Raw genomic sequence first — 23605 nt, forward strand, 5'->3', positions numbered from 1 at the left:
TCAACCACATATTCTGCAAAGTTCATTCATTTTCTTTTCGGCTTAGTCCCTTTATTAATCAGGGGTCTCCACAGCGGAATGTACCACCAATTTATCCATCACATATTTACGCAACAGATGCCCTTCCAGCCCAAACCCAACGCTATGAAAGACCTATACGCTTTTACATTCACACATATACTGTATACTAGGGCCAATTTAGCTTACCCAATTCATCTGTACCACATCATTGGACTGTGGGGGAAACCAAAGCACCCAAAGGAAACCCATGCGGAGAACATGCAAGCTCAAGCCAGTGACCTTCTTGCTGTGAAGCGATCGTGCTACCCACTGCGCCATCATGATGCCCCTATTCCTCTAACCTGTGAGTAATATTTACATTTCAGATTTTCTCTCTGACACACACACACACAATATATGCAGTTTTCTATATTAAATAATTGAATAGTTGTTCATAATCTTTTGCTGTGATGCGAGTCTGCTCTACTTTGAGAAACTTTACAAATATATTTTCAGTTCTGATCAAAAGTGAGAATCTGTGAGCTTCTAATGTAGTGTAAATGTGTTTAAATCATTCGTCATCTACAATAACATGTATAACACTTTCTGTGTGTTATTTGTGATAATATATAGGAATGTACACATTAAGACATTTTTATAAAGCACCCAAAATTCAGAGCTAAAGCACCACCTTGTGGCCGTGGATTTGTATTGGTGAAATAAAGAGAGCACATTTTTCTGAGAATTCCGAACGTTTAATGTAATAAAATGGCTGTACAAAAATAAAGCGTAAAACATTGTGCAAGCACAAACGTCTTAGCTGGGCAGATTCACTCTGAGGATTTTAATGTCATCCACAGGGCGGTCCTGACTGTTGGTTTCCACCATGCCGATTCGATTAAGAACACCAATGCCCTGGCAGACCCGTCCAAATATAGTGTGTTTCCCATCCAGCCATTGTGTGGGAGCCAACGAGAGAAAGAACTGGCTTCCGTTTGTATCCGGCCCTGCATTGGCCATAGCCAGAATTCCAGCACCTACAAAAAATAAAAATAAGATTATTTATTAAAAAATACCCATTAAAAAACTTTATAGATGGCTTACAGTTCAAATACATAAGCCTTTAAAGATTCACGTAATGTAATGTAATGTAAAATTGCTTCACATCCATGGGTGGGGGTCTCTCACCACCACCAGTGTGCAGCATCCACTTGAATGATGGGATGGCAGGCAAAGGACAACGGTGCTAGTTTGCTTACCACACACTGACTATAGGTGCAGTGAAGAGACAGTGATAGAGCCACTTTGATGGATAATGATGACTGGAAGGCCATGATGAGTAAGGGCTGATGGAGGGAATTTGGCCAAGACATTGGGGTTACACCCCGACTCTTTACGAGAAGTGCCATGGGATTTATTATTTTTAAAGATCCCAGGTTCTGCAGGTTGCAATCTCCCGAATTTTGCTTGACAATCTTATGCCAATTGTAATGGTTTGTTTTTGTTTCAATTTAAAAGTTTCCCAACCAGCACAGAGCCCGGGGGCGCTCGGACTTGGCCCCCCTGGTCCTGTGTCATGGGATTTTTATACTTTTTTATACTTTATACTTTTTTATCATATAGGTACTTCCATTAATGTAAGACTTATTAAAGCCTAGAATAAAAAAATAATAATTGGATGCAGAAACCCTAAAATTCAAAACATTTAAAATGTAAAAGTGTGTTTTTTTAATATAGTATGTTTGAATCATGGTTTATGGACAATCGTTTCACAGAAACATGACAAGTTCTACAGTTTATAGATATATTCATTCATTTTCTTTTCGGTTTAGTCCCTTTATAAATCTGGGGTCACCACAGAGGAATCAACCACCAACTTAACCAGCATATGTTTTTTACGCAGCGAATGCCCTTCCAACTGCAACCCATCTCTGGGAAACATCCATACACATTCATTCACAGACATACATTACAGACAATTTAGCCTACCCAGCTCACCTGTACCGCATGTCCTTGGAATTGTGACCCCTGATGAATTAAGGGACTAAGCCCAAGCAAAATGAATGAATGAATATTGGAAAACATTTTTTCAGTGTATTCCCCATTTAATTTCTTGACAATAAGAATAAAAAAGACCTCAACTGTAAAAGCCGGTTAAAGTAAAGGCCTTTACTGCCTTCCTCTAAATTGTCACTGTTAAATGATTAATATTTTCATTTATTAATTCATTTTCTTTTCAGCTTAGTCCCTTTATGAATCTGCGGTCGCCCTGGCAGAATGAACTGCCAACTGCACGTTTTACGCAGCGAAAGCCTTTCCAGCCTCAACCCAACACTAGGAAACACCCATACACACTCATTCACACACATACACTACGAACAATTTAGCTTACCCAATTCACCTATAGCGCATGTATTTGGGCTTGTAGGGGAAACCAAAGCACCCAGAGGAAACCCACGCGATCACTGGGAGAACAAGCAAACTCCACACAGAAATGCCAACTGACCCAGCCAAGGCTTGAACCAGCAACCTTGTTGCTGTGAGGTGATCATGCTACCCACTAGGCCACCGTGACACCCCTTTGATTAATATATTACTTTATTAAATGATATGCAACATACAAATAATACATATTTTTCAAGACAAGTTCAGGTGTATAAAACAAAATGTATCAAATGTGTTTTAGAAATTGTTTTATAACAAACTTTCATTTGTAATAAAGTGAAAATTAAAGGGGTTTAACTGTAAAAAAAAAAAAAAAAAAAACTGAAGATACACAGAATGCCCGATAATACGCTTACATTTAACATGATCTGTAATAATTCTTACCTGTAAATTTCAACTCTGGATGAAATTCATCCTCAAACTGCTTGCCATATATTGATGCACCACCACGACCTGCAGGAATGCATTGAATATGAATAACATTAACAATAAGTAACATTAAATTCATCTGCTGTTGTACTAATGGTAACATTGCTAATATTTTTTACACTTTTCCTAGAAACATGCATGTTTAATTTGACTTTTCAGCAATTACTGTATCAGCGTAAGTGATTCATCTTACAGTATTTTCAAATGAAATGTTGAATGCGGAGTAATGCTGTTTTCAAATGCTCACCTGTGCCTGTTGGATCGCCTCCTTGAACCATGAAGTCTTTAATAATTCGATGAAACTTTGTGCTGTTGTAATATCCTCTTCTGCCCAGCTCTGCGAAATTCTTGCATGTTTTTGGCGCATGATTCCAGTACAGCTCAAGCACAATAGTTCCCATCCTGAAACGGAAGAAAAGGAATCAATGTTAAATTACTCTTATATCTTTCATAGCTGACTAACTACGGCAAGCCATTTTTACATACAACATTTCTTTTAAAGCTAGTAGTATTTTTTCTTTAAAAGCACTATAGTACACATTTTTACTAGTGCTTATTTTTGTACTAAAACAAACTTAAAATGTTATTATTTAGTTATTAGATAAAAGTACTTATTTCAACAGTGACTGGTAACTATTATTGTTGCTACTAACATACTGAAAAGTTTTCCCATTGGCTTCTATAGGCAACTTTCATTAAGATCAAATACTCTTTAAACTATACTAGTTTTCACTAGTATTAATCCAGATGTGAGTAACTCTTTTATATACTGTAGTTCTTTTTATTTTATTTTTTAGAGTTTTCAAAAGAAAATACATATATTACTTACATAATCTTTCATACAGAGACTTACAGATCTCGTATATGCTATGTATTTGTATGTATCTGTAACAAGAACTATAAACAGTAAAACATGGGGAGCTACAAATCCTTTAAAAGATTTTCTTTAAAGAAGAAAAGATACTTATTTTAACATAATATTACATTTGAAAGTTACAATTCAAGAAAGTTTTGGCATATTGGTGAAATATACTAAATCCATTTACTCCAAATTACAAAAAAGTATTCAGTCTGTGATCTTAATGAAAATATACTGTAGTTCTTATTATTATTATTAATGCATTAGTAGATACAACTTAGTACTTATTTAACAGTTACTACATTTTTTTTCTTTTAAGTGCTAGTACCTTAGATAGTTTAAGTATATTTATATACTATTATTATATTTATATTAATTATTATATACTATATTGTTTGTTGGTTAATATTGCTTATGTTTAGGTGTTAAAAAACAAAGAAAAAATAACTTTAAAAACTAATACTTATTCATTAACTTGAAGAAAAACTGTGACCAGTTACTATTTCATACGACTAACAAAATTTCCATGGGTTTCTATAGTGAACTGTCTGTCGTTAAGATCAACTATTCAGCGTTTTGACTAGTAAATACTTTTCAGGTACTAGTAGTAACTTACCTATTAATATTCCTAATCAAGTAGATACTAGTACTTATTTATTAGGTACTTTTATTTTATATATTCTAGTATTAATAAGATATTTGTCCCTGTTTTTTAGATATAGTAACTTAGGCTACTTATTCGTTACACCTTCTGATAGGCAGTTTTATCGAGCACAAAAAACACGTGTTTTATTTTATCAGGTGTTAAATTAAAATCTTCAACAAAACTTCAACTTTAAACAAACATGCGACAAATATTAACCTTTATTTGCATTTAAAACCAATGAAAGTGTTAAAAGAATGACCACAGATTTACTTTTATTGTGAAGTGAACGTCTTATGAAGTCGTGGCTAATTCATTTAAAAACGAATATTCACATTGCGACTTACGTTGTGTCCAGCGAAACAGTAGGAGGTTGCCATGAATCCGGCGGTATTCCAGCCATATCTGCAATTTAACAAATATACGTCTAAATATATTACTTTTGATTTTGAATTGTGCCGCAAAGCGTGATGAGGAAGCAGCAGTCCCGTCTGGCTTACTCGTTTATAATGTAAATAATCACAACCACATGATGTAAATGCTGCCATCTAGCGGACTGGATGATAAGACATTTTGTCTGAATAATACAATCATTCATTAACTTTGTTTTGGTTTGGTCTGTTTATTCAGCAGGGGTCGTCACAGCGGAATGAACCGCCAACTTATCCAGTATATTTTTTACACAGCGGATGCCCTTCCAGCTGCAACCCTGTACTTGGAAACACCCACATACACTAGGCATATTTTGTTTATAAATTTCACCTATACCACATGTCTTGGGGGAACGCGGAGCAAATACTGGAAGAAACTTATGCGAACACGGGGAGAACATGCAAACTTCACACCCAAATGCCAACTTACCCAGCCAGGACTTAAATCAGCGACCTTCTTGCTGTGAGGCTACAGTGCCACTCAGCCACAGTGTCGCAATATAATATAATATAATATAATATAATATAATATAATATAATATAATATAATTTAATATATTTTCCAATACTGGGTTGCAGCTGAAAGGGCACCCACTGCATAAAACATATGCTGGAATTTTTGCCGATTTATTCCACTGTGGCAACCCCTGATAAATAAAGAACTAAGCTAAAAATAATAAATGTTAATAAGTACAAGCCAAAAAATGTATAAAGCTGAAGGAAAATGAATGAATAATATAATATAATCCAATATAATAAAATATAATATGATATTATATATTATATATGATATACTATATATATATATATATATATATATATATATTTTTTTTTTTAAGTAGCCACCAGTTCTGTCTGCAAGCTTCTTGTTTAATTATTTAAAGCTGTTCATTACAGAAGAAAGAAAGAAACTGGCATAAAAATCCAAATATTTAATTTTTAATGTCTACAAATAAAGAAAAAAAAGGGAACTTGTTATTATATACTCACTACAAAGTTTATGATGATCATTGTTTCAAACCAACACACAAAGTCAAAAATGTTTTTTGAATATAATTGTGCTTTATTGCATTTGTTGATTACAAAACTGGATACATGTACAGTCCATGTCCTGCATTTATGGAAAGTATAAGAATCTTATTAAGCAATATGACATGCTTATTCTTTAATATATACATCACAAGACTAAATCAAAACTCTGAATGCAAGTTATTAATCAAAACTGTTCCATTGTGACAGTGCAGGTACAGAGTGAAAGGGGAAAATGGCGATCAAATTCCCAGTGATTGATGGCATTACCAGGCAGTATTAGACACAGTATCAACATCTAAACTTGCCTGGTAAGACACAAATCAGAGGATTTTACTGCAGTATAGAGGCAGAGGGAAAATCAGATGTCATGTGACTGTAGAAGAGATGAAAGCAGACATGAGGAAATGACGTCATTAAAGTGGATATTTGTTATTTCAGGAAATAGATCTGGGAAGAAACTGTTAGTAAAGGATAAGGTGCAAGCAAAGACTTATGGTAGAGTTTATGAATATTTCACAAGCAGCAAATGTCTTTTTGAGATGCATTTCGTCTTTTTGGTCTTGGCAAAAACAAGACTAAATTTGGGCTGTCAGCGAAAATCTAATAGACATCCAAGAATAGGCCAAAAACTAGGCTAGTCGTCAAATAGACAGATTAGGCAGACTTTATATGTGTAGTCATTCATTTCTGTTCACTTGATAACTAGTCTAGTTTTGGCCTATTTTTAGACGTCTATTAGACATCTGTTAGATTTCGACTAACAGACCAAATTTAGCTTTGTTTTAGCCAAGACGACTATGTTTAGACGTCTATTAGAAATCTATTAGATATCTATTAGACATCTATTAGACATCTATTAGACATTTATTAGACATCTATTAGATTTTGACTAACAGACTAAATGTAGCATTGTTTTAGCTAAGATGACTATGTTTAGACATCTATTAGACGTCTATTAGATTTTGACCAACAGCCCAAATTTAGCTTTGTTTTAGCCAAGACGACTATGTTTAGACGTCTATTAGACATTTATTAGACATCTATTAGATTTTGACTAACAGACTAAATGTAGCATTGTTTTAGCTAAGACGACTATGTTAAGAGATCTATTAGACGTCTATTAGATTTAGACTAACAGCCCAAATTTAGCTTTGTTTTAGCCAAGACGACTATGTTTAGACGTCTATTAGACATTTATTAGACATCTATTAGATTTTGACTAACAGACTAAATGTAGCATTGTTTTAGCTAAGATGACTATGTTTAGACATCTATTAGACGTCTATTAGATTTTGACCAACAGCCCAAATTTAGCTTTGTTTTAGCCAAGACGACTATGTTTAGACGTCTATTAGACATTTATTAGACATCTATTAGATTTTGACTAACAGACTAAATGTAGCATTGTTTTAGCTAAGACGACTATGTTAAGAGATCTATTAGACGTCTATTAGATTTAGACTAACAGCCCAAATTTAGCTTTGTTTTAGCCAAGACGACTATGTTAAGATGACTATTAGAAATCTATTAGATATCTATTAGATTTAGACTAACAGCCCAAGTTTAGCTTTGTTTTAGCCAAGACAACAATGTTTAGACGTCTTTTAGACATCTATTGGACATCTATTAGATTTTGACAAACAGCCCAAATTTAGCCTTGTTTTAGGCAAGACGACCATGTTTAGACGTCTATAAGGCATCTATCAGACATCTTCTGAAAACAAAAAAAAGGTTGCTGGGTTTGTTTGTGTCATGTAGGTTTGTATGTGATTAAATGATGACAGAACGACCAACACATCCCTAAATTATTTAACGAGAAGAAAATAACATTATTTCCATCTTCCAAAAACAAACATTTTTATTGGTGGCACATATTTATTCATAAAAAACAAAAATGTTCAAATGAGCTGACAGTCGGTTTCTTCTTTATCATTTAAATGGCTAGTTTACACTAAAATGAGACCGTAAACATGTATTGGAAAAAAGCAAAAAAACTCAAATGGGGTTGAGATCAAGTTGAAAGTGAGCAAATAATGACTTTTCATTTTGAAGTAAATCAAATCTCTTTTAAAATGTGAATTTTCTTTGCACATTCCATCAGACAACACATAGACCTGTAATATAAGTGTCAAATCACTAACATGAGAGCCGCATGTCTACCAGTCATTTTAATATTTTACCGACTGGCATTACTTCCTCCTCCAGCACAGCGAACAGGAAAGACGAACTGTGTAGGCGCAGTTCAATTAGTGTTTGTCACACAGATCTCAGGTGTCATCTACACAATAAGTGACAAGAAAAGAAGGATGAACTGATCATTGACTGGCACGTCACACATTAGAGGGTGTGTGAGTGTGGAGGAATTGCTTTTGTGGCAATTATGAAGACCATTGGACACAACAGGGTGGAGTTTAGAACTGAAGGCTAAGGGGGAGAATCTATATTTATACACACACAAACACACATACACACACAAAAATTAGGGATTCAATATAAAGTTTTTGCAGTGGGATCACAGAAGAGCCATTTTGTGCTCCTTAAAATTATTTCTCAATCAGGTTTTTTAAAATAGGTAACTAAATTAAATGCAGGGGATCCACACATTTCCTTCACGTTGTCCCAACACAAATCGATTAAGTTAACTTAATTGTTTTGTTTAAGTGGATTGGACATAAAATAATTAAGTCGTCACTCATAAAAATTAAAGAATTGTGTTGTTTCAACTTATTTTTACCTAAGTAGTTTGAACAATGATTTTTTGAGTATAAGGAAAGTAATGTGTATGTATGTGTTACTGTTTTTTTAGAGTTTTATTAGGGTTTAAAATTGTAATCCTGTATGTCAATGTGTCATATGTTTTCTCTTGTTATAGAGAACATTTCAATATCCTAAAGAACTTTTTCCTCAGTTTATGGATGTTTAGATGATAAAGGGTCTTCATGGAACCACCAAAGAGTATTTTCTTCGTTATTTTACTTGACTACATTATTTCAATCAAGCAGTCTTAATGCAGTTTTAAAACAATTTGTTTAAAAGACCAAACTATGCCACATTTGCTAGTTCTTTGAAAGAATTTTATTTGTTTTCTCATATCATAATGGTTTATTGAGTCACCAGAGTGCATCGTTACCAGACAGTGTTAGAACATCAGTGAACAGCCAAGCACTGTCAGGTAAGATGTACCCTAGAGACAATGAATGAACTCCTTCAGCATCACAGGACCTGAGAACACATTTCACCATGGCATATTTTCCATTTGTATGCATATTTGCATAGTCAGCATGTCCACACCCAGATGCAAAGTTGCCTCTAGATGACCATCTGCATCATTACCAGGCAGTATTAGAGAAGATATAACATCCAAAACTGCCTTGTAAGATGGAGCCAGGCATCCATTGTCCGTTCCCAAATGATCTGTTTTGATTGATGGTATATTGTGGATAATTTCCATATTGTTTGTCATTATAAAATGAAAGCTAGTGTACTTTAGCAAGGCGCTTGTTAATGATTATCTATTTTCCCGGCCGGTCCTGTTTTACAGCTTTATATATTTCCTTCAAACTGCACTTATTTTGCATATTACCTCGCACTGGACCACTTCCAGTTTCACTATGCTTCTGAATCATTTTTGCTGGCAGCTATTATTAGAATGGATAAAAACATTGTAACCACAGACGTCTGTTTCTTAGGTGTACGCCCTGGCCTGCTTCCATGACAACTGTGACCTTTGAGACGTCTCCATGACCTAGGAGAGTTAAGCTAATTGGTCGCACCATCATCAAAACAAAATTGTGTCTACAGCCTCTGAATCCCACTGCAGACACTCAACGTAGGTGGTAAGGAAAGCGCCTAGTCATGCTAATCAAAATGGCTGATCTTTGTCACCTATACCTGAGTGTGCACCTGACTGACCCTTCACCTGTAGATTAGATAAGATTGGATTAGATAACTCGCTTACTACTGAAACCAAAGTAAATGAGTCTGTTTATGTTAGCGCCAAAATGTTATTTGAATGAGGCATATTTTTTTATATTCTTACTTGAGTTTTTTTCAAGATAAGGAAGAAAAAATGTTGATTATGAGACAATCAAAGTAAACATTCATCAATGTTTTAAACCTAAACAATTGTTTTAGGTGTAGGAAGTCTATTATAGGCTTAACAATAAACTACACCTTTGTTTAATAGAGTTAAAAAGTAATTACTGAATTATTTAATGTCATTTCTGTAAATGCTTTGCATATTCTACTTCATACCCCTTTGTTTTAAACTGAACAAACAGGTTTGACAAATTACGGAAGTGAAAGTTCACATCCTGTGCACTTATTTGCCACTATTTTAACAAATCTCTTTCAAATTTCATACTAAAATACATCAATTTTATAAAAAAAAAAAATTAAAGAAATCTGTATGTATTTATTTTATCATATAACATTAGCATTGCATGTAAACAACAACAAAATTATAAAACCACTTAATAGCAATGAATAAGTATTATTTAGTTGAAATGTTTTCAAATAAAAAAATATTAGTTACCCTTTCAGTTCCAGTTGCAGTCGTTCAGTGTGAAGTCATGGACAAGAGATGCCATTGTGTCGCAGTGTCGCTTCAGCAGATGTAGATCACTTCCTGCTCCTTCCACTTGTTAAATGTTGCTTCTTCCATGCAGGGCCATACCTCTCAAACCAGTCTGAAGATGCCTGATGAAGACACAAGGGCAAGAGTAATGGAGTCTCGAGCATGAGGAGAAACACAATCTCCTAAAGCTCCTGAAGCGAAGAAACTGCTCCTACAAAACATCTAGGTTTTCAGGTATACCTTGGAGCCCTGCCCAGGTGTCATTTTTACGTTGTGGCCAATCCCTGTCCTGCTTCTATGCGTAGGTGTGTCTTGTGCTCTTTGATTGGCTGGTTTGGTGTTGAAGTGCCTCTGGGTTTCTGAGTACACAAGCTTTTAACCTTCAAAAAGACCACGCCTCACTTGCGCTGTCTCTTGTTCTGGGTCAGACTTTAGGGCAACAGGCAAGAATAAACCTCTATCTTGCTGTTCAGGCTTACTTTTTCTCTCTCTATTGTTCATCATTAGATAAGAGTTTTGAAACGCATTTGGTAAGTTGTAAATATGTCCTCTGTGAGATCCTCTGATTATACTCTGTGCATTGTTTACACTGAAAATAAACTCCTCCTGGTGATGAACACACAATATGAAAATAGCTGAAATTAAACACAAGGCCTAACTGAATTTTTACTCAACGTTATTTACTCATTTGACCATACAAATTTAAAATAAAAATATATATTAACACTTTCCAATAAGATTCCATTGTTAGCATCAGTTGATACATCCATTGATTTACATACTTAAAAAAATATTTTAAAAATGTGTATTATTTTTAGGTTATGTTAATTTCAAACACCAATGCAATGTTTGATTTTAATAATACAATCAAAAACTGTTTTTGCTACTTGTTCAATCTGCTTGTTTAAAATGAGCTGAATCAACACAATTTTGAGTTTTTGGAGGGACAACTTCCTTGTTTTATGTTCAATCCACTTAAAATTTAAAAACAATTAAGTTCACTTAATCAGTTTGTGTTTAGACAACATGAAGGAATTGTCTGAAACCCATCATTTTTTACAGTGTATATATATATATATATTATTTAATGTAACTTAGCTAACAGTAAACAGTTGTATATTTATTAACTAATAACAAGAGAATAATAAATGCTGCAACAAATGCATTTCACTGGATTTTAGTTAATGCAGGAACTAATGGATATAACTGTGCTACACTGTAAAAACTGTTTAGTTGACTTTACTTTAAAAAGTGAGTAAATCTATTGCCTTAACACTTTTAAGTAAATTAACTATGTGTGTAATATAAAAAAAAATAGAGAACCCTACAGTTACAGCATCATTACTTACATTTTTGAAGTAAAATCAACTTGTCACTTTTAAGGTAACAGATTGACTAACTTGTTTAAGTTATCGATTTTTACAGTATACACTCAAAAATGACTTTAGTTGCTTGTTCAAACTACTTATTTAAAATGGGTTGAACCAGCACTATTCTTAGGGTTATTTTGGGGGGGACAATGTAATTGTTTTATGCTTAATCCACTCAAATTTGTGAAAATTATTAAGTTATATTAATAGATTTGTGTTGGGATAACGTGAAGGAATTGTGTGAAACCCAGTATTTTTATAGTGTGTTACCACAATATTAAGATTAATTTCTAGTGCAAACACATAAAACAAAAACGTAATAGATCAATTATGTTGTTGTTTTTTAACAAAGAATGATTATACAATATTAACAATATTTATATTATAGTATTAACTTATTTCAGCTTGCAATGTGAACCTGATTTTTAGAACTTAAAAATTTAAAGGTAAAAAGAAAACAATAAACTGCTCACCTGCAATTTCAACAAATGTGAGCTTAAATCTGGAAAATATATGAAAAAGGATCTTTGCCGGCAGATTATTGACTATAAAAATAAAGATCCACTCCTTATGCCTTTCATAAAAGCCCTATAAAATCCAGTGTTTCGTATTTGGAGCTATATTTAAGGTTTCATTGGGACAATGAAGTGCTTGTGCTCAAGGTCTGTTTAGGACAGGCCCACTAAACAGGTGTCAGAGAGCGGAAGAATCACTTGCATGGGATACTTACAAAAAAGGAAGCAAAATTATAGTGACACACAGTATATTGCTGGCTATATTGGTCATTTTTGTAAGAATATTAATTATAAGCTGATAAATTATGAATTATTTCTGCACAAAGCTAGAGGTACGACAAGATTTCAACAGTTTGGGAGTATTTTTCAGTAGAAAAAAATGACTTCAAAATTGCATTTTGCAAATAATTTTGGGAAAAGAAAGATCTAGATGTTTCCTTGCTGCTTTCTTGTTCCCTACAGCTACATTATTTCAGAAAAATCAACTTTGTGCTGTATTGTTTACTTTTTGTAGTCAGGCTCAGAAAAAAATATTGAACTATTTGTACTTATTGGTAATCAGCTCCTAAATATAAAGAGTTATTGGTTAAAGCATCATCCTAATTTACAAATTAGTGAATGATTTAAAAGATTATTGTTTGTTTGTTTGTTTTTGTATCTATTTGTATTTAAGATCCCTATAAAGTAATAATTGTTTAAAATAACTGTGCTAGTTTCTGATGCTATTTTGATGCTTAACTTGTTCAGTCAGTAAAAATCTAGATTTACTGTACATTTTGCCTATTTTTTCTAAAATTACAATTCAGAATATGGAGTTAGAACAAAGGATCTGAGACTTCCAGCTTCAGCTGGAGTTTATGCTGGGACACAGGGACTGCACTGTAACCCAGGCAACAGGTCAATGCCTCACCACATCCACAAGCCTGTGTGGATTGTTAATGAGATCTCTGGGGTCTGATTTGTGAGGCGAGAGGATGGAGAAACATGGGGATCAGCTGGCTGTCAGGAAGGCCTCCTGAGATACCTTGTACCTGAAAGAAGCAGCAAAGAATCAGCTGTCAACCATTTCACACAAAACAAACTGTGCATGAGGGAAAATATGCACCTGTATATGTGAGACTGGTGACTGATCTAAACTAACATGGCTATTTCTAGGAAGTATAAGAAAAAAACAGTGAGTTATAAAAAGTGTGAGAGGGAGAAGGTGGAAAGAGAAAAGGATAGAAAAGAGGGAGGGTAAGGGCAATGACCTGAGGGATTACTGGCCCAAGGGAAGGAGTTGCCAGGATTCTCCAGCACACAAACACTCTATTGTGCGTCTTGTCATTGCATCACATTCCCCCTACAGACAAGAATATGATAAAATGTTAATGCTTTTAAAATGGGAGATTTAATATTTGACGTATTATTTACATCACTTTCAGAGCATGTGCCCAGCGGGACTGTGCATTATACGCCCCACTGTTTGATAACATTTTGATTAACTACAACTTTATTACAATTGGGCAATAATGGTTAAAATGTTGTTTGTTATTCTGTCATCATTTACTTACTCTTCACTTGTCACAAACCTGTCTAAGTTTCTTATTTTCTGTTCAACAAAATAAAAAAGACGTTATTTTGAAAAATGTTGGAAACTTGTAATAATCGATCTCCTATGGTAGGCTATTTGATTTTCCTGCCATGGAGGCCAATTATTATAGATATTAACATTCTGTCTAAATACTAAACAAACATTTAACCATTTTAAATTAACTCTGATTAACTCTTCTAACTGACTCTAAAATTTTCAATATTGCTGGAGAACTCACAACAAATTTACCACTGGAAAAATGTTGCCATGTAATCATTATTTCCCATGAAACAAACCTGTTTTCCTCAAGAGAGCGCATGGCTGCTCAGAAAGCCGAATTCTCCACTGATCTCCATTCAAATATCTGGAAGTTTTTGTCTAGTTGTAGACACTTTTACAATTAATAATTGTAATCACTCTTATAACAGTAAATCTACTAATTACAGCGATTTTTAGACGCCATCAAATTTAAATAAACAACAGCAATCGCTATTAAATGTAACATTAAGGTAGCGTAAACTAATAAAACATCAACGACATTGATTGGTCAAGATTGAACAGCATTGAGAATAGCCACGTGTAACACGTGATATCTCAGTCCCTTGTCGGCAGCATTCTGCGCACTAATTTATAAATAATGGTCATGGAAATGATATCAGCCAATAAACCGAAGATACCCAGTTACGTGTTAAAATAGAAGAGTTGCAGTTTAAATTACGTAAAATCCGTCCAAATAAGATCAACTTCCAATCCATGAAGCCACGCCCCTTTACTAACACTTGTTTCAAGACTGTATCCGTTCTTCCCATCTTCTCCTTTCTACGGTCTTCCCAGTGGGCGAGTTTTCCTGAGAGTGAGCACGCAACTGCAGACGCAGGTTGTAACTGTTAGTTTGACAACTCATTCTGTCGTTAATTTATATCGTTTCACCAAGGTAAGAATTTTTGTATTTTTACCTATCTGCTTACAATTTTCTAGACTTCTTATGTTTTGTTCAGTCTTGTTCAGTCTCAGCTAATATTAGATATTTTGGTAAAGCATTAAGTTCTCGAGTGAGACACTAATGAAGTGTGCTGGATGAGAGTCATCGTGAATAAGCACGTGACATTGAGAAGGACCGTGATGAGTCGTGCTTTCCATCACGCCCACTCATATTCACACACTGTAATGAGATTAAATATTTGCAGAACAAACTTTACGAGAGAGAAATCCGATTCCAGGAAAGGAAATGAATGAGACTGGTTATTGGCATTGAACAAATTGTAGTTGCACATATTGTTATGTTTATATATGCTCATGCGAAAATAAAAGCGTCATTAAAAAAAAGCTCTTAGACCAGTTCAGTAAGCTTTTTGTTTTGTGACAGCTGCTAATCCAATTAGACCTGAGCTTCCCGTGATTCCCAATTGGAAATCACAATCCCAAATACAAATTGTGCATGTTGGAAACCTATTAATCTCTTTTGAATTGGGTATAATTTTACCAATACAGATGTTCCTTTTCAGCTAGTATTAGGCTTATTAGCAGGCAAGAGGATTTGAGAAAGTGACCCTGTAGGTCAATGGCATTACTGTAAGGCAGATGGCGTACTTCCTTTGAAATCTCCTTGTGATGTGTAGTCATTCACATTCACCAGAAACTGTTCCCTTTGTTTTTATAATCTATCTTTTTATCAATTAGATTTTTAAAGAAAGATGTCTATTCTGAAGATACACGCTCGTGAGATTTTTGATTCTAGGGGCAACCCCACTGTGGAGGTGGACCTCTACACAGAAAGAGGTGATTCTCCTGATGTCTCTTTAAAAACCAAACACTAGATTAAGATGAAAATCATTTTCAATTCAGTTGAAGATATTGAAGATCGTTTAATTTGCTGACATGCAAAGAAAACTCATCTGCTTTCTAACAGGTCTGTTTCGAGCTGCTGTCCCCAGTGGAGCTTCTACTGGGATCTATGAAGCGCTGGAGCTCAGAGACAATGATAAGTCCCGCTACCTGGGCAAAGGTAACTTTCCTTTTGCATTTCTTTAATGAATTCAGTGTACATGAGAAATCAAGTTTCATTGAGTCTTACTGAATTTATTGGTAATGTTTTGGAAATAAAAGACGAGTTGTCAAGCTAGATTTTGTTTACTGAACACAAGGGACTGTTTCTCTATTCCCAGCTGTGTTTTATTTCTCTATTGAGAATGAACAGGTTAATAACTGGGTTCAGCATTATGTTAACAGCTTAATGAACAAGTAAGAACTCATTTTTATTTTTGTTTTATCAATTTGAATTGGCATGGCAGATTTATCTGATTGGTAATTTGTGAACTAATATGAAAAAGGTGTACTTTCTGAAATGCATGTGGTTTTAAATGAGCAAAAGTCTTTATTGTTGTACTGCAATATTATTTAGTGCACAATGTTTGCATGGATTAAATTTCTTATGAACAGTTTTTTGTTAAAAACACTTGCCTGATTGGTGTAACAAATGTTAACAAATTAAATAAATATCTGATCGTTAGCGTTGTGACTGCACATAAACCAATCGAATGAATTCAGAGATGGCATGTATCCAATTGCACTAACAGTCAATCCGCAATTAAAATATGCATATGCCTTTATTCCTCATATCTGCTGTACTTTTCTGTAATCTAGGTGTATCAAAGGCTGTTGAGAATGTGAACCAACATATTGCACCTGCTCTCATTGGCCAGGTTAGTATTTCAGATATTAATATTAAAATCATATAGAATCTGTTTTATAAATGTAAGTTTGATTGGTTGATAATGATTTGTTTTCACTTTTTGCTCTTTCTCTTTCACTTAGGGAATTCCTGTTGTTGAGCAAGAAAAGATTGACCAGTTCATGCTGGAACTGGACGGAACTGAGAATAAGTGTAAATCCAAATATTTACATTTACACTTTTAACAACATATTAAATTGTGCTCTACATTAAGATTTTCTCAACAGTTGTACTACCATGTAGTTTACACTACCACTCAGAAATGTAAGGCTAGAATTGTACATAGAAAGCATTGTAAATCTGTCCCTGTGCATTTTATGCATATCCCTTTAAAAAAATAAATAAATACAGCCTTCCAGTAAATAACAATTTCTACAATCACACTATTGATTCCAACATTTTTAACTGTAGTGTACATAAATGGTAGAGTAAATAAGCCTGTGAGCATTTGTAAATATTGTGGCGGGTAATATGATTGTGTGTAGTCATAGTCCTTTAATTCCTGTTTCTGTTTCAAACAACAGCCCGATTTGGTGCCAATGCCATCCTGGGTGTGTCCCTGGCGGCGTGTAAGGCAGGAGCTGCGGAGAAAGGTGTTCCTCTGTACCGTCACATTGCTGACCTTGCTGGAAACCCAGAGGTCATTCTGCCTGTGCCGGTGAGAACACTCTTGTGTTTGAAATTCTACAGTAAGGAAAAGTGTTGTGAGACTGTAAATGTAGCCCAGGAATACACTCACATGCCACTTTATTAGGAATTGGACTCCATTAAGACTTTATAACTACATTAATTATTCTCGGAATTTATTTAAAAAAGAGCTATAAATAATCTTTAGGGTACACTATGGATGCTAATTTGGTACTAAGGGTTCAAAGTGTCCCAAGAAAACATCATCCACACCAGTCCACCATCAGCAGCCTGAACTGGTAATGATTGGGCTGGATGGATTTATGCTTTTATGTTGTTTATGCCAAATTCTGACCCTACCATCCGAATGGCACTGCAGAAATGGATAATTAGACTAGAAGATGGCTTAAAAATCAGCCTTAGTTTTCAGTTTACAGGAGTAGCACTGGTGTGGTCTTTTGCTGCTGTATCTCATCTGCTTCAAGTTTTAATGTCTTGTGCATTCAGAAATACTGTTCGGTAGACCTCAATTTTGACGAGTGGTTATTTGAGTTACTGTTGCCATTCCATCAACTCAAACCAGCCTGGATATTTCCCTCTGACCTCTGGCATCAGTGCAGCATTTTCACCTTCATAAGTGATGCTCACTGGATATTTTTATGGTGTGTTTGGCCTCAAAGAGATTAAAGAGACCTTGAGGGTATTTGAAAGCAGACATTAATAAGATATTTTTCTTGTTTGCTTGTTTGATCTACAAATAATGGGTCACAGTTTACAATAACGTTGAAGTAATCAACATTAGTTAATGTAGCATGAACTAATAATGAACAATACTTATAGTATAGCATTTGTTAATCATAGTTCAACATTACAAATGCATTATTAAAATCCATATTTATGCTTGTTAACAATTAATGCACTGTGAGTTAACGTGAGCCACCAATGAACAACATTATTTCTTTTAACTAACATTAACCAAGATTAATAAATACTTTAATAAATGTATTGTTCATCGTTTGTTCACTCTAGTAAATACATTAACACAACTTTATTGTACAGTTTTAACACCAAATGATGGTTTTTAATGTTTTTATCCTTTCAATCAGTTTTGCATTTTACATTGTTCTTTCCAAAGGCCTTTAATGTGATCAATGGCGGCTCTCATGCTGGCAATAAATTGGCCATGCAGGAGTTCATGATTCTGCCGGTCGGGGCCAGCAGCTTTAAGGAAGCCATGCGCATTGGTGCAGAGGTGTACCACAATCTGAAGAACGTTATTAAGCAGAAATATGGCCAGGATGCCACCAATGTTGGTGACGAGGGAGGATTTGCACCAAACATTCTTGAGAACAAAGAAGGTATTAAAAAAATCTAGAATCAAGACTTATCTAGCTAAGATGACTTATTAATATATTATCTGTATGTCAATAATAGCTCTAGAGCTGCTGAAGAATGCCATCAGTAAAGCTGGATACACTGATGAAGTTGTGATAGGGATGGATGTGGCAGCATCTGAATTCTATCGTGACGGACAGTACGACTTGGACTTTAAGTCTCCCGATGACCCCGATCGATACATCAGCCCCGATGAGCTTGCTGACCTTTACAAGAGTTTCATAGAGGATTATCCAGGTATCCAACAGTTGTTTGCTCTTTTCCGTTGTTTCTTAAGCACTAACGTAGAGGTGTGAATAATTTTTTAACCACCGTTCCAGTGGTCTCTATTGAGGATCCCTTTGATCAAGATGACTGGGAGGCCTGGACCAATTTCACCAACAGCACAGAAATTCAGGTGGTGGGAGATGATCTCACTGTTACCAATCCCAAGCGCATAGCTACTGCAGTGGAGAACGAGGCTTGCAACTGCCTGTTGCTCAAAGTTAACCAGATTGGTACTGTGACAGAGTCTCTGCAGGCGTAAGTTCAAAATAAGATCCTACGTTTGTACAAAGATTCCCAAAATTTACTGTATTAAAGGTGTCATGTAAATTAAAATTGCATTGACCATTTTGACATATAATAGATCATTGTATTATAAAAACATCCTGTGAGTTTCAGAATTCAGTGTTTTCTCATTAGTCTAAAAACAGCTTATATTAAAACCAGTTTGGCATTATGTCAGCTTATGAATGTGCCACTTTGGTGTAATAGTGTGGCTAAATTCTGCATCCACAGAAGTTCGATGCCTGCTACTTCATCACTGCTTGTGTAGCTTTGTCCACTGATTTATGCATGCAGTAGATCAGGGGTCACCAATCTCGGTCCTGGAGGGCCGGTGTCCTGCAGATTTTAGCTCCAACCCTAATCAAACACACCTAAACAAGCTAATCATGCTCTCACTAGGTATACTTAAAACATCCAGGCAGGTGTGTTGAGGCAAGTTGGAGCTAAACCCTGCAGGGACACCGGCCCTCCAGGACCAGGATTGGTGACCCCTGCAGTAGATGATTATTGAGGAGCAAATGCATGTCTTTAATAATAATAATAATAATTCCTTACATTTATATTGCGCCTTTCTGAACACTCAAAGCGCTTTACACATTGGGGGGAATCTGCGGCCATATTGCGCCAGCCGCATACCACACACCAGCTGATTGATGTAGAGGAGACAGAGTGTAATGTAATGTGTATTTATATAGCGCACTTATTGTGTATGGCCATACACCCAAAACGCTTCACAATCATGAGGGGGGTCTCTCCACACCCCCACAAGTGTGCAGCATCCACAGGCCAACGGCGCCAGTGCACTCACCAAACACCAGCTATTGAGGAAGTGGAGAGACAGTGATGGAGCCAATTCAGTGGATGTTGATGAGTGGGAGGCCATGATTGGTGTGGGCAGATGGAGGGACTTTGACTAGGACACCAGGGTTATACCCCTACTGTTTAAGGGTAGTGCTATGGTATTTTTAATGACCACAGATAGTCAGGAGCTCGGGTTAATGTCTCATCCGAAAGACAGAGCCCACTGGCTGTATACTGTCCCCTTTACTTTTAATAGGCCATTAGGACTCACGCAGACTGCAGGTTGAGTGCCCTCTGCTGGCCTCTCTGACACCACTTCCAACAGCAATCTAGTTTTCCCTTGTGGTCCCCTATCTTGGTTCTGACCAGGCTCAGCCCTGCTTAGCTTCAGTGAGTAACCGGTCTTGGGCTGCAGGGTGATATGGCTTCCAGTGATGAAGCCAATTATGATATGGGGATGGTTAGATGATGGACAGAGGCCAGTGGGCAAATTTAGCATACTGGGATTTTTAACGGCCACAGAGCCACCTAGCTTTTCCATGTGGTCTCCCGATCAAGGTACTCACCAGGTACAGGTACCTGCTTAGCTTCAGTGGGCGACCATGTGAGAGTTGCAGAGAGCTAGCTGCCGGTCTACACAGAAACCAAACTATAAAGATTCTCAGAAGACGGCAAGAAGCTGTGCAGTGGCAGACTGTGTAAAAACACACTCTTTTTTATCCCTTTCCTTCTCATATCAAAGTTGACCAGAGGATGTATTTTATTTAACATAATGAAGTTCCAGACCACATCAGTAGGAACTTGACCCTTTGTTCTCTCAAATATGATGTATACATTTAGGAAAAAATGCAATGCTGGATTTTTTGAAAGAATGAACTTTAAAATATGATGCATAGCAGGGCATTATGCAGTGCCGGAAATTAGTCCCCAGCTAGGTAACTAGATAACAGCTCATGCTTTAAATAAGAAAAGTATCGAAATTGTTTTATAATTTTTTGATAGAAATTCTAATGGTCTAATCTGATTCATTGATCTATGCTAAGCTAAGCTAAGCTAAAAGTGCTCCCGCTAGATCAGGAGATCAGCTGAATGGATTTAGTGGTTTAAAACTCAATAGTTAAACTTAAGCGTTTTGCCCTGAATCAAATCATCATCCATCTATGAAGGATGTAGCCTGTAAAAAATACAGACGTTTACATTAGTGGGCTCACAGCTGTACTTTTGAACTTTAATTGAAAATTTAATACAGTACAAATGATAGAAAAAAATCAATTCATGACCCCTTTAAAAATAAGACGAGTCACACCACACAACTGGAAGTAACTTTTAAAATTATTTGTTCACAGTTTCTTTGTCATTATAGATCATTTGATATGTACTGAGTATCACTGCGCTTTTGCTCTTAATGAAATCAGCATCCATCTAAGAAGGAAGTAGGCTGTAAAAACACAGACGTTTACATTAATGGGCACACAGCTGTCGCTTTAAACTTTAAAAAATGTAATACAGTACAAATAGATTTTTTAAAAATCTCTTCTTCATGATCCCTTCAAAAATAAAACGATCCTCTTTTTGATAAAGTACAAAATTAACAACGTTTTTGTACCATCTCACTCCACAGATGTAACATGGCTCAGTCCAGTGGCTGGGGAGTGATGGTGAGCCATCGCTCAGGGGAAACCGAGGACACATTCATTGCAGACCTTGTTGTGGGACTGTGCACTGGACAGGTACAACATTCTTTAAACATTTTAGGTTTATCACAACAATTGTGATTTTATTTCACAATTAATAACTAATTTTACTCTTTCTGCTTGCATGTGTCTCATTTTATTTTATTTTATTTTTTGCATTTAGATTAAAACAGGAGCCCCATGCCGTTCAGAGCGTCTGGCCAAGTACAACCAGATCCTCAGGTAAGACTTCTGTTAAATTATTCTTAACCAAACACGGTCATAAATGGGCATAAGTATTTCACTTCTTCTGCATACCTGCTTTCTTCATTTACAGAATTGAAGAGGAACTGGGGGAGAAAGCTCGCTTTGCTGGGAAGAACTTCAGAAATCCACTGAACTGAGACCACCACAGTACAGTTAGAAGTATTTAACCTCATCCAGTAAATATACTAATAGTATATGTTTTAACTTATGATTAAAGAATGGGTTGATGCTGAGACCATATCATCAAGGACACTAAAACAAGAATCATAATCGTTATGTGGGTGACCATTTGGATGAGTGTCACGTGTACTTGTGTCATGATGATTATATTGCAAAGAAAGTGCAAACAGTGTTTTCCTGTAAATGCTGCGTAGCAGATTTTTGAGGACTGTGCTTGTAATAGTGGATACTGTTAAAATAAAAACATCACCTCAACTAGTGAGAGACTTTTGGGTAGCGTTATAATTTAAGGGGTCTCTGCTTTGCTTGTATCTGACAGGTTTGAGCTTGTCTTGTGCAGGCAAAACACCAGTGTTTTAGTTATGATGGGTTAATTTTTTACACCACAGGAGTGTTAAAAGGCTTGATTTGGATTGGTTGAGTAATTCCAGATCATGACACGATTACAGCTGCATATTGCTTTTCCATATTTAGGATATAATGATTATTAAATAAACAATATGAAAATTAATAACAGTACATTCATTCATTTTATTTTCTGCTCAGTCCCTTTATTAATCAAGGCTTGCCACAGCTGAATGAACCACCAACTTATCAAGGCATAGGTTTTTTACACAGCGGATATCCTTCCAGCCACAACCAAACACTGGGAAACAACCATACACTCTCCCATTCACACACATACACTACGACCAATTTAGCGTATTCAATTCACCTATAGCTCATGTCTTTGGACTGTGGGGGAAACCGGAGCACCCGGAGGAAACCCACACCAACATGGAGAGAACATGCAAACTCCACAAAGAAATGCAAACTGACTCAACCTATTTGCTGTGAGGCGATTGTGCTACCCACCGTGATGCCCAAACAACAGTTAATTGTTATAAATATTAATTACGGTTATAACTAGCAATAATTAAGTACAGTGGCACAGTAGTTAGCATTGTCACCTCACAGCATGAAGGTTGCTGGTTAGAGTCCCAGCTGGTTCAGTTGGCATTTCTGTGTGGAGTTTGCATGTTCTCCCTATGTTCATGTGGGTTTCCTTTGGGTGCTTCGATTTCCGCCACAGTCCAAAGACATGCGCTATAGGTGAATTGAATAAACTAAATTGGCTGTAGTGTATGAGTCTGAAGGAGTGTGTATAGATGTTTACCAGTACTGGATCGTGCCTGGAAGGTCATCGGCTGTGTAAAACATATGCTGGATAAGTTGACGGCTTATTCCGCTGTGGCGAATCCTAATGAATAAAAGGACTAAGCTGAAGGAATGAATGAATGAATAATTTTTTTCAAATAATACTTGTAATATTCTATATTACTACTACTACTACTAATAATAATAATAATAATTACAGAAAATAAATATACATCTAATCAATACGTATTATTGAAAATACCATTATTATAATTACTAGAATTAAAGATGCTTTCAATTTAATAGTAGCAACTACAACAATATTAATCTTTAAGTACTAATAACAATAACTGTTATTTTAAATAAAATGTG

At 35.6% G+C, this 23605-nt stretch overlaps 2 protein-coding genes and 3 non-coding genes across 8 annotated transcripts; 1 reads left to right on the plus strand and 4 right to left on the minus strand.

Annotated features, from left to right (window-relative positions):
• Positions 1-733: 733 nt before the first annotated feature.
• Positions 734-14932, minus strand: ppil1 (peptidylprolyl isomerase (cyclophilin)-like 1). 4 transcript variants are annotated; one of them, XM_073953026.1, is made up of 9 exons: positions 14170-14932; positions 13551-13642; positions 13211-13331; positions 10656-11021; positions 10374-10537; positions 4724-4781; positions 3122-3276; positions 2830-2898; positions 734-1037 (listed from the first exon to the last, which is right to left on the minus strand). In XM_073953026.1, exons 6-9 carry the CDS (start codon positions 4777-4779, stop codon positions 817-819), a joined length of 501 nt encoding a protein of 166 aa, XP_073809127.1. In that variant the 5' UTR covers positions 4780-4781; positions 10374-10537; positions 10656-11021; positions 13211-13331; positions 13551-13642; positions 14170-14932; the 3' UTR covers positions 734-816. The 4 variants fall into 4 exon arrangements, with proteins under 4 accessions (XP_073809127.1, XP_073809128.1, NP_001410632.1 ...); XM_073953027.1 differs by lacking the exons at positions 13211-13331; positions 13551-13642; positions 14170-14932 and having other exon boundaries at positions 10656-12406; NM_001423703.1 differs by lacking the exons at positions 10656-11021; positions 13211-13331; positions 13551-13642; positions 14170-14932 and having other exon boundaries at positions 10374-10618.
• On the minus strand, positions 6075-6184 carry mir429b (microRNA 429b). The gene has a single exon (NR_030649.1). It is a non-coding gene; the product is annotated as a microRNA 429b (primary transcript).
• On the minus strand, positions 8949-9031 carry mir141 (microRNA 141). Its single transcript, NR_030089.1, has one exon. It is a non-coding gene; the product is annotated as a microRNA 141 (primary transcript).
• Positions 9150-9234, minus strand: mir200c (microRNA 200c). Its single transcript, NR_030113.1, has one exon. It is a non-coding gene; the product is annotated as a microRNA 200c (primary transcript).
• Positions 14734-22354, plus strand: eno1b (enolase 1b, (alpha)). Its single transcript, NM_200695.1, is given in 12 exon segments — positions 14734-14807; positions 15554-15652; positions 15783-15878; positions 16517-16575; positions 16688-16757; positions 17129-17262; positions 18367-18589; positions 18666-18863; positions 18947-19148; positions 21598-21706; positions 21834-21892; positions 21987-22354. Coding segments are annotated over 11 exon segments (1302 nt in total). The 5' UTR covers positions 14734-14807; positions 15554-15567; the 3' UTR covers positions 22054-22354.
• The last annotated feature ends 1251 nt before the right edge of the window (positions 22355-23605 follow it).

This window comes from Danio rerio, chromosome 6 (assembly GCF_049306965.1).
Source record: "Danio rerio strain Tuebingen ecotype United States chromosome 6, GRCz12tu, whole genome shotgun sequence".
Taxonomy (NCBI): domain Eukaryota; kingdom Metazoa; phylum Chordata; class Actinopteri; order Cypriniformes; family Danionidae; genus Danio; species Danio rerio.